The sequence below is a fragment of the Hordeum vulgare genome, chromosome 7H (assembly GCF_904849725.1).
Source record: "Hordeum vulgare subsp. vulgare chromosome 7H, MorexV3_pseudomolecules_assembly, whole genome shotgun sequence".
In the NCBI taxonomy this organism is placed as follows: domain Eukaryota; kingdom Viridiplantae; phylum Streptophyta; class Magnoliopsida; order Poales; family Poaceae; genus Hordeum; species Hordeum vulgare.
This window is the reverse complement of record NC_058524.1, coordinates 32,219,285-32,246,653: the sequence shown is the minus strand read 5'-3', so window position 1 is coordinate 32,246,653 and position 27,369 is coordinate 32,219,285. Positions and strand designations below refer to the sequence as shown.

The window sequence follows — 27,369 nt, the reverse complement described above, 5'->3', positions numbered from 1 at the left end:
TTAATTAAAATATATTAAGCCTTATTTCGATTACATGAAAAAAATTAAATGTGCGTAAAATTTGAGAATTACATCAATAATTTTTAAATGCGCGAACACTTATTAAAACTACATGAATTCTTTAAAACTGTGAACATTATTTAAAATTACATGGATATTTTCTAACATGCGTGAGCACTTTTTGAAATAACATGGGTTTCTTCAATTTGTAAACCCATTTTTATAGATTTTTTGTAAAGGCAATAAAAGACATGAACACCATGTAAAATCACACAGAAATTATCTAATAAATACATAAGCACATATGTGTTATTACATGAATATTGCCAAAATGCAAGAACAGTATTTAAGTTATATGAATAAGTTTTAAATGTGTGACCACCTGTTAAAATTACATGAACATTTTAAAAAATTGGTGAAGAATATTTAAAATTACATAAATATTTTCTAACTTGTGTGAACACCTATTAAAATTACGTGGATTTCTTTAAATAGTAAACACATTTGAAAAATACATGAACAACTGCTAGCTGTTTGTTGAGTACAGGGGCAGCTGTAGAGGTGATGAGGCACCGCAACCATCATTGTTGCGTGAGGAAAGGGAGCGGGAGCAAACACAATGGTGAGGAGTCATCGGTTCTTTCACATGCACTGGCGTGAGGACGAGACGACGTGGCGATCGTTTGCCTGATTGAACGAATGAGACTGCGTCCCACTAGTGAAGCTCGTGAGTGAACTTCACCCATGTGTGGAGATTAACATGGCGATCGGACAACCGACATCGCAAGCACCGTTACGACAGCGTGTTAACATTCTTGTTTTATTTTACCTATAGGACCCGTCGTGGAATAAAATGACATTATGTGATGGCTATTTGCCTTTATTGTCAATCGAATAAAAACCATTAATCTGTTGCTTTGAGAACTTGACAATGGAGAAGAGGATCCTCCGGTTCTCTATTTTCTCTAGTTTGGTAGTAATGCCTTCACAATGTGGTGCCAAAAGCTATTTTAGCATTTGGCACTAGTAAGTTGACATACACCATGTATGCTAAATGTTATATGAATGGGGAATATCCGAGAATAAACAAACATAAAATTTGGGTGTCGCGCCGAATTTCTCATGTCTCTCAAGCTTTCTTGCTCACAGGGGCACACACCAAGTTCATTCTAACTCATTTTTTTCGTTGATTTGGCATCGGGGCAGCTACGTGTTGCGGTTCCCACCCTAGTGAATTTGGCATTACAAACCCTAGCCACCACCTCTTGAGCCATGCGGTTTTCGCCGACAACTACTTGCAAAGTAACTGTCCTCCTTATGGCGTTACTACTACTTACAAAGTAACAATCCTCCGTATATCGTTACTTTGCGGATATTGAATCTGGCTCTAGGGAGTATATGCTCCTGCATGTTAAAAATGAATTTTACAAATGTTAAATTTTTTGGAAAAAAAATAAATGTGTTCGTTGTAACACTAAAATGACACATGCAAATATACAGGTGAAAAACTTATATATTTTGGCCTGTTCAAAAAGAACAAGTCGAACGCCAAATGTTATCTCCAAATGTTATAATTAATTTTGTTTTTTTCACCAACAAAGCACCGCTATCCTATATGACATGAAAATTGGCAAGCACACTTGGCCACACTAATATGAACATCTATAAAAAAATCAGAATTTTTGAAATTTATGTACTATTTATTTTAATTTTACTGTTCATTAGGGAGTATATGCTTCCCAAAGCCAAAAATCCACTTCTTTGATGTTATATAAGAGCGTTTTTGACACTACATTAGAGTGGTCTCGTGGATGAAAGTAAAAAAGACTAGAATCTGGCTGTCCTATGTATATGTAGGAGAATCCTGTCGATTTGGAATATACTGCTGTAGTATTAGTTAATTAATACTCCCTCCGTCCCAAATTTTTTGTCTTAGATTTTTTAGATATGGATGCATGTAGATACTAAAACGTGACCAAATACATTCATATCTAGACAAATCCAAGACAATAATTTTAAGACGGAGGGAATAGTTTAACACCACTAAAAGACCTAGTGTGTGTTTTTGTGGATAACGGAGCGAAGGGAGTATCTGAATATTCATATTGAGTTCAATATGAATATTCATATTGAGTTCAATATGAATATTCATATTGAGTTCAATATTAGGCTGTCATATTAATAACAAAGTTTGATTGCCATGGTCACAATTCTGACATCAGATTTAAAGTGGGTCAGGACCAGAGCGAAGGGAGTATCTGAATATTCATATTGAGTTCATATTGAGTTCAATATTAGGCTGTCATATTAATAACAAAGTTTGATTGCCATGGTCACAATTCTGACATCAGATTTGAAGTGGGTCAGGACCAGAGCGAAGGGAGCATCTGAACTTCATATTGAGTTCACTCTTAGGCTCCAGTATTAAGGGTAGGAATGAGAATAAATCCACATAATTGTTCCTATCAGTATTGCAGGTAGGAATGAGAATAAAATTCACATAATTGTTCAGATCGATTTCGCATGAAGTCACTCTCAAGGTTAATTAGTCCTTGAATCTGAACAAGTTCTAATTTCTCGTGGAACAGCGATTCTTTTTTTTTTTCTCTTTTCCTTTGGAGAAACATAGCCTTGCTTCCAATTTCATTGCTGAAATTGATAACAACCTACCAGTTGACGACCCAAGAAAATCGCACACAAGATTTTCAACAGAAGAACAGAGGCTAACACACATGATATCAATTAGTCGTTTTTGAAGTCTTGGTTTCTGAAAATTTGACCCGAAAGATTAGTAGGGAGCAACAACAAAAAATCGACTAGTGGGAACAACAGGGAAAACTTTCCTATAGCAGGCTATACTATCTGCTAGACTTTACTGATGCTTGGCGTTCACAGTCAACAGACAAAGATCTTTGTCAAGGCTCTGATCCGCAGGACAGTCATCATCATGGTCAATCCAGCAGATACCATCTATGATGTCAATGCAAAGGTCCAGGATCAACAGTCTTTCCTTGGGTGTGAGAGCATCTGGAGGACGGACACACTCTACCTCGTTATGCACATCCAGATAATCTTTCATCAAGTTTGACTGGCAAGACCCTCAATCTTGAGGTTGAGAACTCAGATAGCATCAAACCAAGATCCATAGTAACGATGGTACAGCGGTAGACAAGCAGCGTAAAGTCTTTGGAGGAACTAGACCTGAAATTTTGATATACTGTACATATCCAGCAAAACTGTTCATGTGTTTGCCCAATATACTGCATTCAGCAGAGACATATAAACTGTCTGCCCTGTTACCACTAAAGTCCAACATCTTCATGGGATAGAATCAATGGTTCAGATTAATAGTATGAAAGTTTTGTGCAAACGGGTGCACCAAGTCAATGCAACAACGCAAGTTGTACTGCACATAAGCGTCTACCAGGAGACAATGTTCAAAAAAGCGGAAAACATAAGAGTTTTTTGAAATTGGCTAGAATTTGACAGATTTTGAATAATATACACAGGAAAATAGGAAACATGACACATGTGTAATTGAATAGCATCTAAAATACAGTTCACACCATAGCGAATACACATCAGGTTCACATGGCAAGCAAAATAACAACTAAAATGCAGTTCACTTCAAATAGTCATAGCCTAATAGAGATCATGTGGTCATAATTTTGCCAGCATATGAAGGAAATAGTTCCCAACCAGAGCCTAATAATAAGATAAATGGTATATTGCCATTATTGCGCAAGCAGACAAGCAAAAGTAGTTCAAAAACAGTCAAATTCTGGCCAAATTAAAAAAAAAAACACTTAATCTACCGCTTAGGGCAAAAGGGAAGCGCTTTGCCATCGCTCAGCGCTTAAGCGTCCCTTAAAAACACTTTCTTGAACACTGCCAGGAGACGGTGGTAGCCTCACTATCAGCATTGGCACAACCGCACAAGCAGTGGTGTCTCCTTGAGTTGAAGAGACGCCACCATGGGAGAAGGCGAATGATCATGTCCACACTACCCCCACGGCCCAGCTGCCTCCATGCTGTATCAGAACGAGAGAACAGCTGATCTCGCATAGCTGGGTCAAGACTCAAGACAAGAAGCTGCTGATCAGGGAGGTGATGAAATTAAGGATGCGCCATCTGCAATCCGGAGAGCAGAACGACGTACATCAGATGTGATGCGGTGTGGTGAGACTGCTACAACAGGCGCATTGCACATACAAGAAAGGAACTCTGACTAAGGTGTGACGGCAGCACAGGCTTGAGCCTTGCATCCAGGAGTGGCTCAAGGCAGTGACGGCATGAGTTGTGGTATCACGACCCCCTCAAGGCAGCATGGCCTGCGACAACATGGGCCAAGCAGCTAAGACATACGATATTCAGTCTGTTCCTAGCATAGATTGTTAGTCCAGTATATGAAGGGGATCAAGAGATGAATTAATCAAGGAAGAAGAATTGCAAAATATTCACTGTCTGCTTTGTCATCCCAGTGCCATGCCAGATGCCACCCCTCCTTACCAGCGGTTGTCAGATCATGCTCCAGCTAAATTGATTTTCGACAAGGATTGAAATGCAATTACTTGTGCCGCTATGCTGCTACCGACATAGTTTTCATGGATGCAAGCTATCATATACTCCCAGAATGCAACAGAACTGAATACTGCGTGTCTGACATTTGAAGACACATGCCACCGAACAATTTGATGGTTGCAAGAAATATAACTTGTTTTTTATATTCAACGGAAGCGCTAATGACACACAAGTTTTATTGCAGTCACTGTTTAATCATCACACGAGACATGGTAAAGACCAACAACAACAAACCTAGTCATGGAAGCAGCTTCCCCGCCATGAAGCAGGCGAACTTATTGCTCCGGGAGTACTCGTACGGCACCCCAGCCACGGTGAGCAGCCTCTCGAGGACCTCCTTGGCCTGGTCGGGCTCGGCGGTCTCGCACTCCAGCTCGTAGTTGGTCCCGAAATCGAAGTGCGTCTCGTCGAGCTCGAGCACGAGCCCGAGCCCCTCGCCCTCCCCGAGCTCGTAGACGCCGCGGGTGTTCCGGAACCCGCCGAGGCAGACGAAGGGCGCGGCGTCCCCGCCGACGCCGTACTCGTCTGCGACGAGGCGGACGATGGGGGAGTCGAGCGCGCCGAGGCGGGCGGGGTCGTCGACGCAGGCGAGGGCGAGGGCGGGGTCGAGCGGCTCCTCGACCTCCTCGACGCGGCTGACGCCGGCGTGCATGCGCGGGCGGCGCTTGAGCGCGAGGACGGCGCGGGAGGGAGCGCGGTCGTCGGGGCCGTAGAGGCGGACGCGGAGCGCGGCGGTGGCGGCGGCGAGGGGCCGGGCCGGGGCGTCGAAGAAGGCGTTGCGCTGGGCGTCGGTGCGCAGGAGGCGAGGCGCGAGGTAGGCGGAGAGGCGGCGGTGCGCGGCCGCGTCGGGGAGGCGGAGCTTGACCTCGACCTCCATGGGGCTAGGGTTTGGGGGGCGGGGGGTGGAGGCCGATGCGCTGGGCCTTGGTGGGCGCGGCGTCGGCGTGCGGGTGGAGGATGCGGAGGAGCGGGTTGGGGATGGGGTTGGACGTCGGCGGGGTCGAGAGGTGCGAGGATTCGGCGGCGGCGGCGGCGGCGGCGGCGGCTTTGGAGCGGAGGTGCTCCTCGATCTCGTCGCGTTCGGAGCTGCGGAGCTCGATGCGGGTGGGCTGGGGCTGCAGCATCGACGGCTGGATCTGGATGGGGATGGGGATGGGGATGGGGATGTGGGTTTCGGGTGCGGCGAGCGAGCGAGGATAGCGATGACGGGAATGATGCCGCGTGGACGCATTGGCGTGGTCACGACTCCGGATTCCCCCCTTTCACTTTCAGGTGCGCCGTGCCGTGATACGCGTGACCAACACCACACAAATTAGGGTGCGATCGTATACATTTTTTTTAAACTAATGTGATCATGTAATCCCTTACTAGTAGGACGTCTCTGCGTTGTCACGGACTGCATTAACAATGTTTTTTTCATTAAATGCTATCTTTTTTTCTCCTAATTAAAAATGTTATTTGAATCTAAAACTATAACCTGTATTACAGGTGGAGAACTTATTCCAAAATATCGTCTTGTGTTTAACACCATAGAACTGAAGAATTTTAATAAGATCATGAGAAAGACATGCAGAAAGGCACATAGTACCAAGGGACTATGCTTCGCCACAGATCCAAGAAAGATATGAATGTCAAACGAACGTGGAGTTTCTGCTCCCGACCTCGATGAGGAGCCCCATGAACAGTAAAATCAAAATAAATTCGAAAAACATTCAAAAAATTTGGATTTTTTTGTGAACAAAATTGAGAAAAATTCCAAGTGCATGCAAAAATTTCGCCTGAAATAACATTTCTATAAGGCGTGGGAAAAACTCGATGCTCTGAAAATGAGCAAAAAAAATCATGTGAAATTATTCTAGGACAAAAAAAATCATGCACTTAGAACTTTTGTCAATGTTGTTCACACAAAAAATTCAGGATTTTTTAAATTTTGTTTTGATTTTACTGTGCACCGAGCTCGGGGGCAGAAGGGCACTTTCCAAGTCAAACTATAATAATTTACTGACACACATTATGTGTAATTTAGACATAGATCTATCGAAGTCCAGCAATAATAATGATGAACACCGATGTTGTCATAATTTTAATCACAACATATGTTTGAAGTATTTGTTGGTTATAGAAAAAACAAACAAATATAACATGGTTCTTTTTATTACTTAAAACTATTGCTTCCATAGATGGTTCCTCGGCATGAGAACCAATCTGAAGTTGCGCAGTAAACTATGATGACAAGGGGCTTTCAATCAAAAACCATAATTTGATCGACTGCCCACAAAAGTCAAAACTATTCTTTACACCTTTATAAAAAGCTACAATTAATCCAAAGATAATTATGCATAGAGATTAGTAAGTAAATCTAATTCATGACTTAAATATTGAAGGAATAATATGATTGTTTTTATTCCAAAGATGAATACCCCGGTACAATAAGCATAGTATTGTGCAAGCACCGATAGCGATACAAACAACAGTAGCCTCTCAATCCCTCGCTATCTCTATAGCTCTCTACTACTCTCTTGTATTCCTCTCCCGAGACCACACATGACAGCAACAACACGCTCAATCTCTCTTCTTCCTCCCAAAATCACCAGCAGATCTATGTTCTTCCTCTCAAATCAAACACCAATAGCCCATGCACCGCAGACCACGACACCCATCACTCCATCGTGCATCTTGTCGTCTACTCCCTCCGTTCCTAAATATGATTCTTTTAAGAGATATAGCATGATTCTTTTTATTACTTAAAACTATTGCTTCCAAAGATGGTTCCACGGCATGAGAATCAATCTGTAGTTGCGCCTTCGAGTAAACTATGATGACAAGGGGCTTCCAATCAAGAACCTTAATTTGGTTGACTGCCTACAAAAGTCAAAACTATTCTTTACAACTTTATAAAAGCTACAATTAATCCAAAGATAATTATGAATAGAGATTAGTAAGTAAATCTAAGTCATGACTTAAATATTGAAGGAATAATATGATTGTTTTTATTCCAAAGATGAATACCCCGGTACAATAAGCTCAATCCCTCGCTATCTCTATAGCTCTCTACTACTCTCTTGTATTCCTCTCCCGAGACCACACATGACAGCAACAACACGCTCAATCTCTCTTCTTCCTCCCAAAATCACCAGCAGATCTATGTTCTTCCTCTCAAATCAAACACCAATAGCCCATGCACCGCAGACCACGACACCCATCACTCCATCGTGCATCTTGTCGTCTACTCCCTCCGTTCCTAAATATAATTCTTTTAAGAGATATAGCATGATTCTTTTTATTACTTAAAACTATTGCTTCCAAAGATGGTTCCACGGCATGAGAATCAATCTGTAGTTGCGCCTTCGAGTAAACTATGATGACAAGGGGCTTCCAATCAAGAACCTTAATTTGGTTGACTGCCTACAAAAGTCAAAACTATTCTTTACAACTTTATAAAAGCTACAATTAATCCAAAGATAATTATGAATAGAGATTAGTAAGTAAATCTAAGTCATGACTTAAATATTGAAGGAATAATATGATTGTTTTTATTCCAAAGATGAATACCCCGGTACAATAAGCTCAATCCCTCGCTATCTCTATAGCTCTCTACTACTCTCTTGTATTCCTCTCCCGAGACCACACATGACAACAACAACACGCTCAATCTCTCTTCTTCCTCCCAAAATCACTAGCAGATCTCTGTTCTTCCTCTCAAATCAAACACCAATAGCCCATGCACCGCCGACCACGACACCCATCACTCCATCGTGCATCTTGTCATCTACTCCCTCCTTTCCTAAATATAAGTCTTTTAAGAGATATAGCATGATTCTTTTTATTACTTAAAACTATTGCTTCCAAAGATGGTTCCCCGACATGAGAACCAATCTGAAGTTGCGGCTTCAAGTAAACTATGATGACAAGGGGCTTCCAATCAAGAACCTTAATTTGGTTGACTGCCTACAAAAGTCAAAACTATTCTTTACAACTTTATAAAAAGCTACAATTAATCCAAAGATAATTATGAATAGAGATTAGTAAGTAAATCTAAGTCATGACTTAAATATTGAAGGAATAATATGATTGTTTTTATTCCAAAGATGAATACCCCGGTACAATAAGCATAGCATTGTGCAAGCACCGATAGCGATACAAACAACAGTAGCCTCTCAATCCCTCGCTATCTCTATAGCTCTCTACTACTCTCTTGTATTCCTCTCCCGAGATCACACATGACAGCAACAACACGCTCAATCTCTCTTCTTCCTCCCAAAATCACCAACAGATCTCTGTTCTTCCTCTCAAATCAAACACCAATAGCCCATGCACCGCCGACCACGACACCCATCACTCCATCGCGCATCTTGTCGTCTACTCCCTCCGTTCCTAAATATAAGTCTTTTAAGAGATATAGCATGATTCTTTTTATTACTTAAAACTATTGCTTCCAAAGATGGTTCCCCGGCATGAGAACCAATCTGAAGTTGCGCCTTCGAGTAAACTATGATGACAAGGGGCTTCCAATCAAGAACCTTAATTTGGTTGACTGCCTACAAAAGTCAAAACTATTCTTTACAACTTTATAAAAAGCTACAATTAATCCAAAGATAATTATGAATAGAGATTAGTAAGTAAATCTAAGTCATGACTTAAATATTGAAGGAATAATATGATTGTTTTTTATTCCAAAGATGAATACCCCGGTACAATAAGCATAGCATTGTGCAAGCACCGATAGCGATACAAACAACAGTAGCCTCTCAATCCCTCGCTATCTCTATAGCTCTCTACTACTCTCTTGTATTCCTCTCCCGAGACCACACATGACAGCAACAACACGCTCAATCTCTCTTCTTCCTCCCAAAATCACCAACAGATCTCTGTTCTTCCTCTCAAATCAAACACCAATAGCCCATGCACCGCCGACCACGACACCCATCACTCCATCGTGCATCTTGTCGTCTAGATGCACTGCATGCATGCACCACCGGCCGCCTCTCCCTAAAACGCCTCAACCCCGCCCCACTGCGATCAAGGCAGAGAAAGAGAGTATTCTGGCATTTATTAACTTTATTAGTTCATACATGGTCCATTAAGGATCTTACTTAGGCCAACATTCATCAACAAGAAAACACCACGTATTGCACAAGCATGTTAGCTTCATGGGGTAATGTTGGAAGGTCTTCACAACCTAGACAAGTTTGAAAGGTTATAGCCTCGACTTATAGAATAAAACAAATTTTAATGCACACACATGAAGATACATTACATCTCTATTACTTTCTGCTCTTATTCTTCTCAATCATATAGCAAAGTTTTTCAGAGTGAACTCCTTATATATACTGCTTGCTCCCATGTCTCGGACAATGGAAACTTTGACATCCTCCTTCGTGATCTTAAACACTTGTGGGTAATTTCCTCCTTGATGCCTTTGAACTCTTTAACAGTGCACTGCAACTCCTGCATCCATGAGGAGGCGTGCCCTGTTAGTGCACTACAACTTCCACATTGATGAAGTGGCACACTCCATCTCTTGGAGATAGACAAGCCACCGGTGCAGCCGCTGAACCCTCTCATCCCCACTGTAGTATAGCACTGTCCTGTTGGGGAACGTCGCATGGGAAACAAAAAATTTCCTACGCGCACGAAGACCTATCATGGTGATGTCCATCTACGAGAGGGGATGAGTGATCTACGTACCCTTGTAGACCGTACAGCATAAGCGTTAGAGAACGCGGTTGATGTAGTGGAACGTCCTCATGTCCCTCGATCCGTCCCGCAAACAATCCCGCGGTCAGTCCCACGATCTAGTACCGAACGGACGGCACCTCCGCGTTCAGCACACGTACAGCTCGACGATGATCTCGGCCTTCTTGATCCAGCAAGAGAGACGGAGAGGTAGAAGAGTTCTCCGGCAGTGTGACGGCGCTCCGGAGGTTGGTGATGACCTTGTCTCAGCAGGGCTCCGCCCGAGCTCCGCAGAAACGCGATCTAGAGGAAAAACCGTGGAGGTATGTGGTCGGGCTGCCGTGGAAAAGTCGTCTCAAATCAGCCCTAAAACCTCCGTATATATAGGTGGGAGGGAGGGGGCCTTGCCTTGGGGCTCAAGGAGCCCCAAGGGGGTCGGCCGAGTCCAAGGGGGAGGACTCTCCCCCCCCCCCAAACCGAGTTGGACTAGGTTTGGTGGGAGGGAGTCCCCCTTCCTTCCCACCTCCTTTTTTTTCTTTCTCTCTTGATTTTCTTCTCCTTGGCGCATAGGGCACTTGTGGGCTGTCCCACCAGCCCACTAAGGGCTGGTGTGTCTCCCCAAAGGCCTATGGGCTTCCTCGGGGTGGGTTGCCCCCCCCCGGTGAACTCCCGGAACCCATTCGTCATTCCCGGTACATTCCCGGTAACTCCGAAAACCTTCCGGTAATCAAATGAGGTCATCCTATATATCAATCTTCGTTTCCGGACCATTCCGGAAACCCTCGTGACGTCCATGATCTCATCCGGGACTCCGAACAACATTCGGTAACCAACCATATAACTCAAATACGCATAAAACAACGTCGAACCTTAAGTGTGCAGACCCTGCGGGTTCGAGAACTATGTAGACATGACCCGAGAGACTCCTCGGTCAATATCCAATAGCGGGACCTGGATGCCCATATTGGATCCTACATGTTCTACGAAGATCTTATCGTTTGAACCTTAGTGCCAAGGATTCGTATAATCCCGTATGTCATTCCCTTTGTCCTTCGGTATGTTACTTGCCCGAGATTCGATCGTCAGTATCCGCATACCTATTTCAATCTCGTTTACCGGCAAGTCTCTTTACTCGTTCCGTAATACAAGATGCCGCAACTTACACTAAGTTACATTGCTTGCAAGGCTTGTGTGTGATGTTGTATTACCGAGTGGGCCCCGAGATACCTTTCCGTCACACGGAGTGACAAATCCCAGTCTTGATCCATACTAACTCAACTAACACCTTCGGAGATACCTGTAGAGCATCTTTATAGTCACCCAGTTACGTTGCGACGTTTGATACACACAAAGCATTCCTCCGGTGTCAGTGAGTTATATGATCTCATGGTCATAGGAATAAATACTTGACACGCAGAAAACAGTAGCAACAAAATGACACGATCAACATGCTACGTCTATTAGTTTGGGTCTAGTCCATCACGTGATTCTCCCAATGACGTGATCTAGTTATCAAGCAACAACACCTTGTTCATAATCAGAAGACACTGACTATCATCGATCAACTGGCTAGCCAACTAGAGGCATGCTAGGGACGGTGTTTTGTCTATGTATCCACACATGTAAATGAGTCTTTATTCAATACAATTATAGCATGGATAATAAACTATTATCTTGATACAGGAATTATAATAATAACTATATTTATTATTGCCTCTAGGGCATAATTCCAACAGTCTACCACTTGCACTAGAGTCAATAATCTAGCCCTCACATCACCATGTGAATTACATTGTAATAAATCTAACACCCATACAGTTCTGGTGTCGATCATGTTTTGGCCGTGGAAGAGGTTTAGTCAGCGGGTCTGCTACATTCAGATCCGTGTGCACTTTGCATATATTTACGTCCTCTTCCTCGACGTAGTCGCGGATGAGGTTGAAGCGTCGTTTGATGTGTCTGGTCTTCTTGTGAAACCGTGGTTCCTTTGCTAAGGCAATGGCACCAGTGTTGTCACAGAACAAGGTTATTGGATTCAGTGCGCTTGGCACCACTCCAAGATCCGTCATGAACTGCTTCATCCAGACACCCTCCTTAGCCGCCTCCGAGGCAGCCATGTACTCCGCTTCACATGTAGAATCTGCTACGACGCTTTGCTTGGAACTGCACCAGCTTACTGCACCCCCATTAAGAATAAATACGTATCCGGTTTGCGACTTAGAGTCGTCCGGATCTGTGTCAAAGCTTGCATCGACGTAACCTTTTACGGCGAGCTCTTCGTCACCTCCATACACGAGAAACATCTCCTTAGTCCTTTTCAGGTACTTCAGGATATTCTTGACCGATGTCCAGTGATCCACTCCTGGATTACTCTGGAACCTACCTGCCATACTTATGGCCAGGCTAACATCCGGTCTAGTGCACAGCATTGCATACATGATAGAACCTATGGCTGAAGCATAGGGGACGGAGCGCATATCCTCTCTATCTTCATCAGTTGCTGGGCACTGGATCTTACTCAATCTCGTACCTTGTAAAACTGGCAAGAACCCTTTCTTGGACTGTTCCATTTTGAACCTCTTCAAAACTTTATCAAGGTATGTGCTTTGTGAAAGTCCTATCAGGCGTTTTGATCTATCCCTATAGATCTTAATGCCTAGAATGTAAGCAGCTTCTCCTAGGTCCTTCATAGAGAAACTTTTATTCAAGTAACCTTTTATGCTCTCCAAAAGCTCTACGTTGTTTCCAATCAGTAATATGTCATCCACATATAATATTAGAAACGCCACAGAGCTCCCACTCACTTTCTTGTAAATACAAGATTCTCCAACCACTTGTATAAACCCAAATGCTTTGATCACCTCATCAAAGCGTTTGTTCCAACTCCGAGATGCTTGCACCAGTCCATAAATGGATCGCTGGAGCTTGCACACCTTGTTAGCACTCTTAGGATCGACAAAACCTTCGGGTTCCATCATATACAACTCTTCCTTAAGGAAACCGTTAAGGAACGCCGTTTTGACATCCATCTGCCAGATTTCATAATCGAAAAATGCAGCTATTGCTAACATGATTCTGACGGACTTAAGCATCGCTACGGGTGAGAAAGTCTCATCGTAGTCAACTCCTGGAACTTGTGAAAAAACCCTTTGCCACAAGTCGAGCTTTATAAACGGTCACATTACCGTCAGCGTCCGTCTTCTTCTTAAAGATCCATTTGTTCTGAATAGCCTTGCGGCCCTCAGGTAGTATCTCCAAAGTCCATACTTTGTTCTCATACATGGATCCTATCTCGGACTTCATGGCTTCTAGCCATTTGTTGGAATCTGGGCCCACCATTGCTTCTTCATAATTTGCAGGTTCATTGTTGTCTAACAACATGATTGATAAGACGGGATTACCGTACCACTCTGGAGCAGCGCGTGATCTCGTCGACCTGCGTGGTTCAACAGAAACTTGAACTGGAGTTTCATGATCATCATCATTAACTTCCTCCTCAACCGGCGTCGCAACAACACAGGTTTCCCCTTGCCCTGCGCCACCATCCAGAGGGATGAGAGGTTCGACAACCTCGTCAAGTTCTATCTTCCTCCCACTCAATTCTCTCGAGAGAAACTCCTTCTCGAGAAAAGCTCCGTTCTTAGCAACAAACACTTTGCCCTCGGATTTGAGATAGAAGGTGTACCCAACTGTCTCTTTTGGGTAACCTATGAAGACGCACTTTTCAGCTTTGGGTTCCAGCTTTTCAGGCTGAAGCTTTTTGACATAAGCATCACATCCCCAAACTTTAAGAAACGACAACTTTGGCCTTTTGCCATACCATAGTTCGTATGGTGTCGTCTCAACAGATTTTGATGGTGCCCTATTTAAAGTGAATGCAGCTGTTTCTAATGCATAACCCCAAAATGATAACGGCAAATCAGTAAGAGACATCATAGATCGCACCATCTCTAACAAAGTACGATTACGACGTTCGGACACACCATTACGCTGTGGTGTTCCAGGCGGTGTCAACTGTGAAACAATTCCACATTTTCTTAAGTGATCACCAAACTCGAAACTCAGATATTCACCCCCACGATCAGACCGTAGGAACTTGATCTTCTTGTTACGATGATTTTCCACTTCACTCTGAAATTGCTTGAACTTTTCAAATGTTTCAGACTTGTGCTTCATCAAGTAGATATAACCATACCTACTTAAATCGTCAGTGAAGGTGAGAAAATAACGATATCCGCCGCGTGCCTCCACGCTCATTGGACCACACACATCGGTATGTATGATTTCCAATAAGTCACTTGCACGCTCCATTGTTCCGGAGAACGGAGTCTTAGCCATCTTGCCCATGAGGCATGGTTCGCACGTGTCAAGTGAATCAAAGTCAAGTGACTCCAAAAGTCCATCAGCATGGAGTTTCTTCATGCGCTTTACACCAATATGACCCAAGCGGCAGTGCCACAAAAATATGGCGCTATCATTGTTTACTCTAACTCTTTTGGTCTCAATGTTATGTATATGTGTATCGCTATCAAGATTCAATATGAACAATCCTCTCACATTCGGTGCATGACCATAAAAGATGTTACTCATAGAAATAGAACAACCATTATTCTCTGACTTAAAAGAGTAACCGTCTCGCAATAGGCAAGATCCAGATATAATGTTCATGCTCAACGCAGGCACTAAATAACAATGATTTAAGTTCATCACTAATCCCGACGGTAGCTGAAGTGACACTGTGCCGACGGCGATTACATCAACCTTGGAACCATTTCCTACGCGCATCGTCACTTCATCTTTCGCCAGCCTTCGTCTATTCCGCAGTTCCTGTTTCGAGTTGCAAATATGAGCAACAGAACCGGTATCGAATACCCAGGCACTACTGCGAGAGCCGGTTAAGTACACATCAATAACATGTATATCTAATATACCTGATTTTTCTTTGCCCGCCTTCTTATCTGCCAGATACTTGGGGCAATTGCGCTTCCAGTGACCCATACCCTTGACAATAGTAGCACTCAGTTTCAGGCTTAGGTCCAGCCTTGGGTTTCTTCGGCGGATTGGCAACAGGCTTGCCGCTCTTCTTCGAATTGCCCTTCTTGCCTTTGCCGTTTCTCTTGAAACTAGTGGTCTTATTCACCATCAACACTTGATGCTCTTTACGGAGTTCAGACTCTGCGACTTTCAACGTCGCAAACAACTCGCCGGGAGACTTGTTCATCCCTTGCATGTTGTAGTTCAACACAAAGCCTTTGTAGCTTGGCGGCAGTGATTGAAGGATTCTGTCAGTGATAGCTTCTTGCGGGAGTTCAATCCCCAGCTCGGCTAGACGGTTTGAGTACCCAGACATTTTGAGCACATGTTCACTGACAGACGAGTTTTCCTCCATCTTGCAAGCATAGAATTTATCGGAGGTCTCATACCTCTCGATCCGGGCGTTCTTCTGAAAGATAAACTCCAACTCCTGGAACATCTCAAATGCTCCATGACGCTCAAAGCGACGTTGAAGTCCCGGTTCTAAGCCATACAAGACTGCACATTGAACTATTGAGTAGTCCTCCTTACGTGCTAACCAAGCGTTCTTAACATCCTGATCAGCCGTAGCGGGTGGTTCATCTCCTAGCGCAGCACTAAGGACATAATCCTTCTTCCCAGCTTGTAAGATTAGCTTAAGATTACGAGCCTAGTCTACAAAGTTTCTTCCATCATCTTTCAACTTAGCTTTCTCTAGGAACATATTAAAATTCAGGATGACTGTCGCATGAGCCATGATCTACAACACAAATATATTCAAAGTGGACTTAGACTATGTTCAAGATAATTAGAGTTTAACTTAATCAAATTATATGCTAAACTCCCACTCAAAAAGTACATCTCTCTAGTCATTTGAGTGGTTCATGATCCACTTACACTATCCCAAGTCCGAACATCACGTGAGTCGAGAGTAGTTTCAGTGGTAAGCATCCCTATGCTAATCATATCATCTATATGATTCATGATCGACCTTTCGGTCTCATGTGTTCCGAGGCCATGTCTGCACATGCTAGGCTCGTCAAGCTTAACCCGAGTGTTCCGCGTGCGCAACTGTTTTGCACCCGTTGTATGTGAACGTTGAGTCTATCACACCCGATCATCACGTGGTGTCTCGAAACGACGAACTGTAGCAACGGTGCACAGTCGGGGAGAACACAATTTCGTCTTGAAATTTTAGTGAGAGATCACCTCATAATGCTATCGTCGTTCTAAGCAAAACAAGGTGCATAAAAGGATTAACATCACATGCAATTCATAAGTGACATGATATGGCCATCATCACGTGCTTCTTGATCTCCATCACCAAAGCACCGGCACGATCTTCTTGTCACCGGCGCCACACCATGATCTACCATCAACGTGTTGCCATCGGGGTTGTCGTGCTACTCATGCTATTACTACTAAAGCTACATCCTAGCAAAATAGTAAACGCATCTGCAAGCACAAACGTTAGTATAAAGACAACCCTATGGCTCCTGCCGGTTGCCGTACCATCGACGTGCAAGTCGATATTTCTATTACAACATGATCATCTCATACATCCAATATATCACATCACATCGTTGGCCATATCACATCACAATCATACCCTGCAAAAACAAGTTAGACGTCCTCTAATTTTGTTGTTGCATGTTTTACGTGGTGACCATGGGTATCTAGTAGGATCGCATCTTACTTACGCAAACACCACAACGGAGATATATGAGTTGCTATTTAACCTCATCCAAGGACCTCCTCGGTCAAATCCGATTCAACTAAAGTTGGAGAAACCGACACTTGCCAGTCATCTTTGAGCAAAGGGGGTTACTCGTAACGATGAAACCAGTCTCTCGTAAGCGTACGAGTAATGTCGGTCCAAGCCGCTTCAATCCAACAATACCGCGGAATCAAGAAAAGACTAAGGAGGGCAGCAAAACGCACATCACCGCCCACAAAAACTTTTGTGTTCTACTCGAGAAGACATCTACGCATGAACCTAGCTCTGATACCACTGTTGGGGAACGTCGCATGGGAAACAAAAATTTTCCTACGCGCACGAAGCCTATCATGGTGATGTCCATCTACGAGAGGGGATGAGTGATCTACATACCCTTGTAGACCGTACAGCAGAAGCGTTAGAGAACGCGGTTGTTGTAGTGGAACGTCCTCACGTCCCTCGATCCGTCCCGCGAACAATCCCGCGATCAGTCCCACGATCTAGTACCGAACGGACGGCACCTCCGCGTTTAGCACACGTACAACTCGACGATGATCTCGGCCTTCTTGATCCAGCAAGAGAGACGGAGAGGTAGAAGAGTTCTCCGGTAGTGTGACGACGCTCCGGAGGTTGGTGATGACCTTGTCTCAGCAGGGCTCCGCCCGAGCTCCGCAGAAACGTGATCTAGAGGAAAAACCGTGGAGGTATGTGGTCGGGCTGCCGTGGAAAAGTCGTCTCAAATCAGCCCTAAAACCTCCGTATATATAGGTGGGAGGGAGGGGGCCTTGCCTTGGGGCTCAACGAGCCCCAAGGGGGTCGGCCCAGTCCAAGGGGGAGGACTCTCCCCCCCAAACCGAGTTGGACTAGGTTTGGTGGGAGGGAGTCCCCCTTCCTTCCCACCTCCTCCTTTTTTTTCTTTCTCTCTTGATTTTCTTCTCCTTGGCGCATAGGGCACTTGTGGGCTGTCCCACCAGCCCACTAAGGGCTGGTGTGTCTCCCCAAAGGCCTATGGGCTTCCCCGGGGTGGGTTGCCCCCCCGGTGAACTCCCCGAACCCATTCGTCATTCCCGGTACATTCCCGGTAACTCCGAAAACCTTCCGGTAATCAAATGAGGTCATCCTATATATCAATCTTCGTTTCCGGACCATTCCGGAAACCCTCGTGACGTCCGTGATCTCATCCGGGACTCCGAACAACATTCGGTAACCAACCATATAACTCAAATACGCATAAAACAACGTCGAACCTTAAGTGTGCAGACCCTGCGGGTTCGAGAACTATGTAGACATGACCCGAGAGACTCCTCGGTCAATATCCAATAGCGAGACCTGGATGCCCATATTGGATCCTACATGTTCTACGAAGATCTTATCGTTTGAACCTCAGTGCCAAGGATTCGTATAATCCCGTATGTCATTCCCTTTGTCCTTGGGTATGTTACTTGCCCGAGATTCGATCGTCAGTATCTGCATACCTATTTCAATCTCGTTTACGGGCAAGTCTCTTTACTCGTTCCGTAATACAAGAACCCGCAACTTACACTAAGTTACATTGTTGTGTGTGATGTTGTATTACCGAGTGGGCCCCGAGATACCTCTCCGTCACACGGAGTGACAAATCCCAGTCTTGATCCATACTAACTCAACTAACACCTTCGGAGATACCTGTAGAGCATCTTTATAGTCACCCAGTTACGTTGCGACGTTTGATACACACAAAGCATTCCTCCGGTGTCAGTGAGTTATATGATCTCATGGTCATAGGAATAAATACTTGACACACAGAAAACAGTAGCAACAAAATGACACGATCAACATGCTACGTCTATTAGTTTGGGTCTAGTCCATCACGTGATTCTCCCAATGACGTGATCCAGTTATCAAGCAACAACACCTTGTTCATAATCAGAAGACACTGACTATCATCGATCAACTGGCTAGCCAACTAGAGGCATGCTAGGGACGGTGTTTTGTCTATGTATCCACACATGTAAATGAGTCTTCATTCAATACAATTATAGCATGGATAATAAACTATTATCTTGATACAAGAATTATAATAATAACTATATTTATTATTGCCTCTAGGGCATAATTCCAACATGCCCCACTATAGGATTGTTGTGTGGCAACAGACGTGCAACCATGCATCTATTGCTGATTGGGATGGTGTGCATAGAACTACATGCTGAACTTTGCTTTGGCTAGATAAGTGCTTGCACCTAGCATGCCTATATCACTATTTCCATAGATCAAGGTAATTCAACCTATATCACTATTTCCATAGATCAAGGTAATTCAAATGCATTGGACTGCTCCAATGTGGGTGACATGTACACTTACTATTATATAATTGTACAATTGGAATGGGCAGAAATGACTAATTAAAAGTAGGAATGCCTGGTGTGTAGCGAAGTTGAAGTCCTACATAGGAAGGAGGTAAAAAAAGATAGTTTGGCGATTGGGTACATACCATGCTTACCAGTTGGCCAAGGGCATTCATGTCGGCCTTCCAGCCAAGCAGCAGGCACACAAACTCCCCAACCACTGGAGGTAATCATGTATAGCACCGTGGCATCCGTGACCAAGAACCACATTGTCATGTCCACAGATAGCCTAATCGCCAGATGGTAAAGTATCAAACAATATGAGCAATGTCCTAATCAGCCATGTAGATACTTCAATCTTTCGCTGAGATAACAGATTTTGAATTTCCTTTGCACATGTTTGACTGACATAAATTATGAAATTCCTTTGCCATAGTAACATAACTAAATCAATGCCCACAGAGAACATATTCCCCATCATAGGTAATCTACAATGGAGTATCATGTGTAGGAGGAAATCAGGCTGTCGCACCTATACGTAGAATTGCCCATTTATTACCGAACCAGAAAATTACATATTATGTATTTGATCAGCAACATGCTTGGATCATCATGAAATGCCTTGTGGAGATAAAAAGAGTCAAATACATATCAATTCTTTATGAAAACTGAAAAAAAAATCTTTGTGGGTTAGGTGTATAACATCTTCTGCAAAGCTACGTTTCCTCAAGAAAATAGCTTAGCTTGCCCAGAAGGCATGTAAACTGCTATTAACTCAGTTTACTTCAGAAGGGGTTCTAACATATTCAATAGAAAACGCTTGGTTATTATCTGAAGCAATCAGTCAACCGGTGGGTATGGCATAACAACCAACCACACAAACTTCTTCAAGCGTATGCATCTCATAATCACCTACTCAACTTTTAATAGTTGAACATTAAGCGGCTCCGATGTGCTCCTTATTCATTGATTTTTAGAACTACATCTCCAAATTCCGACAACACACTAACCCATTTGGGAGAACAAATGCAATATAATATATAATAAATCAAATTGGAATTAACCTGCAATGGAAGAGAGGAGATAACAAATCTATTAAAGATTGAGGAGCGGACGCTTGGGCGCAGAGGTTCACCCGAGGTACCGCTCAGCGGAGTGGTTCGGAGGCAAGATTGACGGTACTCGCTTTACATAAGCTAGAAAATGCGTGAAGCCATAATATAGATGGTTGCAACTTCATGGCTCCATCAAACTGAATTAAGTGAAGGTCATATCTTAAGTAAATTATTATCCTAAGTTGTCTTCTTTCTCTTGATTCTTTCTGCTCCCTAAGCTCTATGAAATTTCAGTAGCAGAATATGTTTGTGAATCCATAAGGTTAAATCAATTTTGTGCGACACTCTAGATACTGAAATGTTCCAAATGAATAAAAAATATTATACTGACATGCTACATGAACAAAATAATGATGAAACCCACTTGTGTATATTAACTCCATGTATAACCATACATCTCGTACTTTGCACCTCGATATAAACCAATGAATTTCTCATATCAAAGGAAAAACGAACCTCTTATGAAGATAAAGAGAATGTATTTTCAATTACATCATCTATCAATTCACCGTGGGAAGTTGAACATTGACTTCTCGAAATGAAACATCAACAACATGACTTGGTCCTATCATCGAAAGAGCATCTAGTGTTAGCATTGAGTTAACTAAACAATCTACAAACTCACTCGTCAATGTATCAACAAAAGGGAGGGGGGACAGGATGTCCCAGTTTTTTTTGGAGATGCATGCATTGTTCATTGTCCCTCATATATCCAGATGGACCATTTGTTTCATGATTTTGCATCTCTAACTTTCCTACAATACAAGCTTCCATTAGCGCATATATGCTATACAAAAAAATCAATGAACTGTCAAATGCAAGTCAGCACGAACTATGGAATACACCATCTGATGCATGCTACCAGTAGACTATTGTCCCAAGTGTTCTCTAGATCGCAACTTACAGAAATATCAAGGTATGGGGAAAGTAAGATTACCAAACCTGTAATGCTTTGATCTCGCAACCAGGAGGTTTTTTTTAGAGAAGGAGGTCAAACCCCCGGCCTCTGCATCTATCGATGCATGCAGCCATCTTATTAATTATTCCACAAAGGTCTAACAAGAGTATACATCAATCCACCCAAAGCCACCACTCACACCTACAAATTCGATAATATGGAGTGCTCTCACTCCACATATCTAAGACCGGTGTTGTTTCCAATCCATCCACATAACGTATCGGGAACAACAGCCGGTGCAGCACACCTAAAACGCACACCTCACGCACACGTTTTACCAGCCGCCAGCATCCTCGAACCACTGGCCCATCTTCAGGAAAGAGATCCGCATCATCCTTGTCAGTCCAGTCATCCGTCGACGCCACCACGGCGCCCAACGGCGCCACCGCCCTGCGCTCCTCCATCTAGCTGTGAAGACTCCGGGAGATCTGTCGTGCGTAGCACCTGCCAACCAGGCATGACTCAGCGTAGCACCTGTCGGCCAGGCATGACTTGACAACTCCACCGAAATTCCGTGCAAGACGAAGCCGCTCCACCTCCTGCCTCAGTCCGCCAGCGCTGCTCCACAAACGATGCTCCCAAGAGAGAAACGGCACCGTAGTACCGCCATCGTTCGATCTGGAAGACCAGATCCTAGGGTTTCCCCCAAAGCAATGCCCACCACCAGCAACCGTTCAGGACCCACACAGTGCCCACCACCACTCAGCCCTCAAGGAGACGCCTTCAGGAAGGTCACGACGTCAAGGACGCCATCGCCGCCCACCGGAGTTAGAGTTTTCACCCGAGAGGAAAGGAGGGGGAGCAGAGGAGCAGATGTATACCGACGTCTCCAAAAAGAAAAACGACGCCCTTGAGCATCGTCGTCGGCGAGGCCGGCCTGGGCCAACCAAGGGGTTTCCCCCAATCCGAATCTCCTCCACCGGCTTCACCCGCATGTAGGGCTCCGGCAAACGCCGGCACCGCCAAGTCCGCAGGAGAGAGGCCCACAGATGAGGGTCGGATGACAGCAGCCAGATCTGGCGCCGCCAGCCGCCATAGCAGCCACTGACGGCTGACCATAACCAGGCGCACCGCCCCCTGACCGGAGCCGTCACCACCAAAACCGTGGTCGCCGCAATCGCACCCAGCCAACGATCCCTGCCACCGCAGACGCGCCCGGTCGCCGCTCCCTACTGGTCGCGCGCCCCGCATCCGCCATGGCAGCCCCGGTGGGCGAGAGATCTCGCCGGATCCCGCAGCACCAGAGCCCGAGGGCCAACGCCGGCAGAGCCCGAGATCCCGCTGCCAGAGCCAGATCTCGAGATCCCGCCAGAGCCAGAGATCCTGCCGCCAGAGCCCGAGGGGCCCTGCCGCCGCCATCCCCGGGGCGCGCGCGGCTTCGTCGGCGTCCACTCCGGCGGCGGCGAAGCGGGAGGGAGGGCGGAGAGGGGGGGGGGGCGGCAGCGTAGAAGAGAGGAGGTGTCAGTAACAAAATCATATATCCATCTAATGTCACAATATTTGGCCTAGTCAATCTTAAGTATACAATCAAAGATAAAACTCATATCTTGCAAATCTCGAGAAACACACATTGGACAATTTGGTGAGATCTGCTACTCCTATTTCTTAGGCCCTGTTTGGAACCATAATAGATTATGATAATCTGGATTATGAACATAGATTATATAATCTGGTTTATAAAAATAATCTAGGTGGGCATGTTTGGAGGCCAGATTATATAAACTGTAAACCAGCTTTTAAATTGTATAATGACATATTTGTCCTATGTTTACAAGAAAAAATAGGAAAGTGGCGGTGGCACTGCGTAATTCTCTTGAAGTTTACAAGGATAACACGTCATTTGTAATCCATAATCTCATTTTAGGTGGGGTAGAGCAGATTATGAGATTATAATAATCTGGTCATCTAGTTTATAAAATCTACAATATAAATTGTCCTATTTGGAAATACAATAGATTATAAAAACCAGATTATATAATCTGGGTGGTTCCAAACAGGGCCTTAATCGTGCAAGCACCCATCATACGAGCTCCACTATTGACATCCAGTGAACCCAAAGATTAGCATACCCACTGGCCCACTGATCTATGGTTATCCTTTAGACACCCAAGAGGCAATATTCTAGAGTTCTACACAAGTTGATTGTATCAAAATGAACACATGTTCGCAACACCTAATTCAGACTTGGTTAACGTTTCTGAAGATCAGCCGTAGAAAGAAGAGAAAATGATTCATGATAAGTGGAGCATCACTCGCATCCAAGAAGGGAAGGACGATTTCACATGAAGGTCAGCAAGTACAAAGAGAAACATTTGAATAAAGGTTGAAGCATAAATAGGACATGATTTGAAGCTGGAACTGCTCAATCATCTCAAATTGATGTATGCCTTCCTAATGTGCTTCAATTATTGGAAGAACCTACATACTATTTTGACACGGAATATGACAGGCATACAAACTTCTGCACCCTCTTTGAGGTCATTAACACTGCCCTGACCATCAACCTTGCAACTCTCAATTATTAAGAGATGTTACCTCTGAAAGGACGTGGATATCGCCTAGAGGGGCGGTGAATAGGCACTTCAAAATAATTACGGTTTAGGCTTGAACAAATGCGGAATAAAACTAATGTTTAATATGTCAAGCACAAAACTTAAAACAACTAGGCTCACCTATGTGCACCAACAACGTATGCTAAGCAAGATAAACAACTAAGTGATAGCAAGATATATGACAAGAAACAATATGGCTATCACAAAGTAAAGTGCATAAGTAAAGGGTTCGGGTAAGAGATAATCGAGGCACGCGGAGACGATGATGTATCCCGAAGTTCACACCCTTGCGGATGCTAATCTCCGTTGGAGCGGTGTGGAGGCACAATGCTCCCCAAGATGCCACTAAGGCCATCGTAATTTCCTCACGCCCTCGCACAATGAAAGATGTCGTGATTCCACTAAGGGACCCTTGAGGGCGGTCACCGAACCCGTACAAATGGCAAACCTTGGGGGCGGTCACCGGTACACGTACAAATTGCTCGGGGCAATCTCCACAACCTAATTGGAGACCCCCGACGCTTGCCCGGAGCTATACACCACAATGATTGAGCTCCGAGACACCACCAAGCTTCTAGGACGCCAAAGCATCCACGAAGAACAATATCTAGGGTACTAAGTACCAAAGGTAATAAGCTTCTCAAACTTCACTTCCACGTATCACCGTGGAGAACTCAAACCGATGCAACTAATGCAATGGCAAGAACACACAAAGTGGACAAGTCCCTCACACTCAAATCCCTCCACAACAACAAAATCTATGGAGAAATATAAGAGGAAGAACAAGGAGCTCACAAAGAACTCCAAGATCTAGATCCAAGGGTTCCCCCTCACATAGAGGAGAAAGTGATTGGTGGAGATGGGGATCTAGATCTCCTCTCTCTTTTCCCTCAAGAACAAGCAACAAACATTGGAGGGATTGAAAGTAAGCAAGCTCTAAGAAGGTCAACAATGGGGTAGAACATGAGCTCAACGGATAGATCAGTCCAAGGGGGAAGAATACCCCCTTTATATAGTGGGGGAAGAAATCAGACCGTTACCCCCACTAACAGCCCGAGCACAGCGGTACTACCGCTAGCCCTGGCGGTACTACCGCTAGACCCTGGCGGTACTACCTCTAGAGAAAGTCTTCGCAAAAAGTCCGACGAAGAACAACCGCTCAGAGAGAGGTACTACCGTCCCGAAGCGGTACTACCGCCCACCCGGAGCGATACTACCACTCCTAGAGCGGTAGTAAGAAATTACTACCTCTCCGGGGGCGGTACTATCGCTACAGGAGCGGTACTACCGCTGGCACCAGGAGCGGTACTACCGCTGGATACTGAATCTGCTCCAACTTTCGTATACAGACTCCGATTTCAATGAAACCAAGTTTATTGGAAAACTAACGACATGGGCTAACACAATCTTGATAGAAATATAAATAAGAAGCAAGTGAGAAAAGGACCATAAGAAAATGGTGAGAACCCTTCTTCGTATAAGACCGGTAAAAACTCCCAACATCGAAAGCATCATAGAAGATGCATATGGACTCCGTTTTCGATGAACTCGAGCTTTTCATGAAGATGACCATAAGCTCTAAACCTCACAAAGAGAAACACCAAACAAGAACCAAGAATTATGATGCAAGGATGCAAATGGTTTGAGCTCTCAACGAACGATACGATCAAGCTACTCACTTGAGAGCCCTCCTTGACAGTACATCAATCTATCCTAAAATAGAAAACCTATCAAGGGCAAACCTCTACCTTGCACCTCGTCCTCTTGAGCTAGATGATGATGATCTTGGCTTCCTCAAGATGGACCACCTTTCTTGATTGCGTTGGCTTGATGAAGACTAGTTGATTGCTCCCCCATACCCACTATGAGTGAACCACTCTTCACCATATCTTCACAAGTCCATTGCCACCACAATGGACGGCAAGCTTCAAGCATGATATATTCATGCTGATCCACTTGAACTTGCACACCACAATCTTGATGACGATCACCACTTGACGTCATCCTTCATGGGTTGTATGAGATCTTCCTTTTGACGCAAGCCCATGAAAACACACCTAACCCCACATAGAACTCTCAAGAAGACCATGGGTTAGTACACAAATACGTACTGGACAATGCTTACCATACCACGAGATCACTTGATCCCTCTCGGTACATCTTGTACGCTTTGTGTGTTGATCATCCTGATTTACTCTTTGTCTGACGATCTTGATCAACCTTGTGTCTTTATGACCATTCTTTGGATAATACCTTGAATGCCACCTTGGTCATCATATAAACTCCTTGAACCCAACAGATGGACTTCAAGAAGTGCCTATGGACAAATCCTATAAATATAACTTAAGGCAACCATTAGTCCATAGGAATTGTCATCAATTACCAAAACCACATATGGAGATATATGCTCTAACAAAAACGTTAACCGCTGATTGGTTAGGTTGCAGATCCTTTGAATGAGGTTCCTCAGATGAAAGTTTGGTTGGATCATAGGACACAATTCTAATTTGCCTCGTTCCTTGTATGATTCAGTCTTCCGGTCAAGTAATTAGGCCTACCACTCTCGGTGTGGCAACTCAAGAAGGTGGAGTTCCAATATCTTGAGGACAAGGAAACTGGCAGATTGGTTACTTTGGTGGGCCAAAATATCACAATTATTGGTCGCTCGACCCTCATCAAGTCGGTTATCTCCTTCCAAACGGTGTACTTTGTTTCGCCTCTTATCATGCCACCAAGCATTCTTCATAACCTAAACAAGATTGAAAGAGTTTTTCTTTGGTCCGGTGCGGACAAGACGACGGGTGCCAAATGCAAGGTTAACTGGGATACGGTTTGCACACCGAAGGAGTATGGTGGCCTTGGGGTGCTTAATTCCGACAAGTTTGCACGTGCTATACGGCTAAGATGCCCTTGGTATGAGTTGAAGGAACTCCACAAATTGTGGGTCGGATTTGGCAACCCTTGCATGGAGGATGATCTCAACTTCTTCTATGCTTCGACTACCATCACCGTGAGGGACGGAGCCAAAACACCTTTTTGGGACTCCACTTGGATACTAGGGCGCAAGCCCGAGGAGATTGCACCACTAATTTATGAGGCTTCGAGAAGAAAGAACTGGAAGGTGAGGGAGACTCTCAAGGGAAATGCATGGCTTTTCAAAATCAACCACACCACTATTGTCTCTGGCGAGCACATACGGGGATTTTTCACTCTTTGGATGCTTGTGCTAATTCCCATCTCGATGAGCATCTCTATGATGATATTGTTTGGAAGCACTAAAATGAGGGGAACTACACGGTTGCCACGGCTTATAAGGCTCAATTCCATAGATTAACTCTTTCCCCATGGACCGCATGGTTTGAAAAGTTTGGGCTCCACCGAAATTAGTTTTTCTTGTATGGTTGGCTCTTCAAGATAGGATTTGGACAAC

At 44.3% G+C, this 27,369-nt stretch overlaps 2 protein-coding genes across 2 annotated transcripts in view; one reads left to right on the top strand and one right to left on the bottom strand.

Moving 5' to 3' along the window:
• The window catches only part of LOC123407419 (polyubiquitin-like), a 70,200-nt gene extending 65,402 nt beyond the window's left edge, over window positions 1-4,798 (top strand). The window contains exon 5 of the mRNA XM_045100552.1: window positions 2,903-4,798. Within this exon, the coding sequence (XP_044956487.1) occupies window positions 2,903-3,088 (186 nt within the window). The 3' untranslated portion in view covers window positions 3,089-4,798. The remainder of the gene's footprint in view (window positions 1-2,902) is intronic.
• Window positions 4,699-5,458, bottom strand: LOC123407422 (triphosphate tunnel metalloenzyme 3). The gene has a single exon (XM_045100555.1). The coding sequence runs from the start codon at window positions 5,456-5,458 to the stop codon at window positions 4,820-4,822; it is 639 nt and encodes a 212-aa protein (XP_044956490.1). The 3' UTR covers window positions 4,699-4,819.
• Window positions 5,459-27,369: the final 21,911 nt, after the last annotated feature.

What these genes read in the sequence shown, in the direction of transcription:
- LOC123407422 (XM_045100555.1), bottom strand. Translation starts at nt 5,458, where the DNA reads ATGGAGGTCGAGGTCAAGCTCCGCCTCCCCGACGCGGCCGCGCACCGC.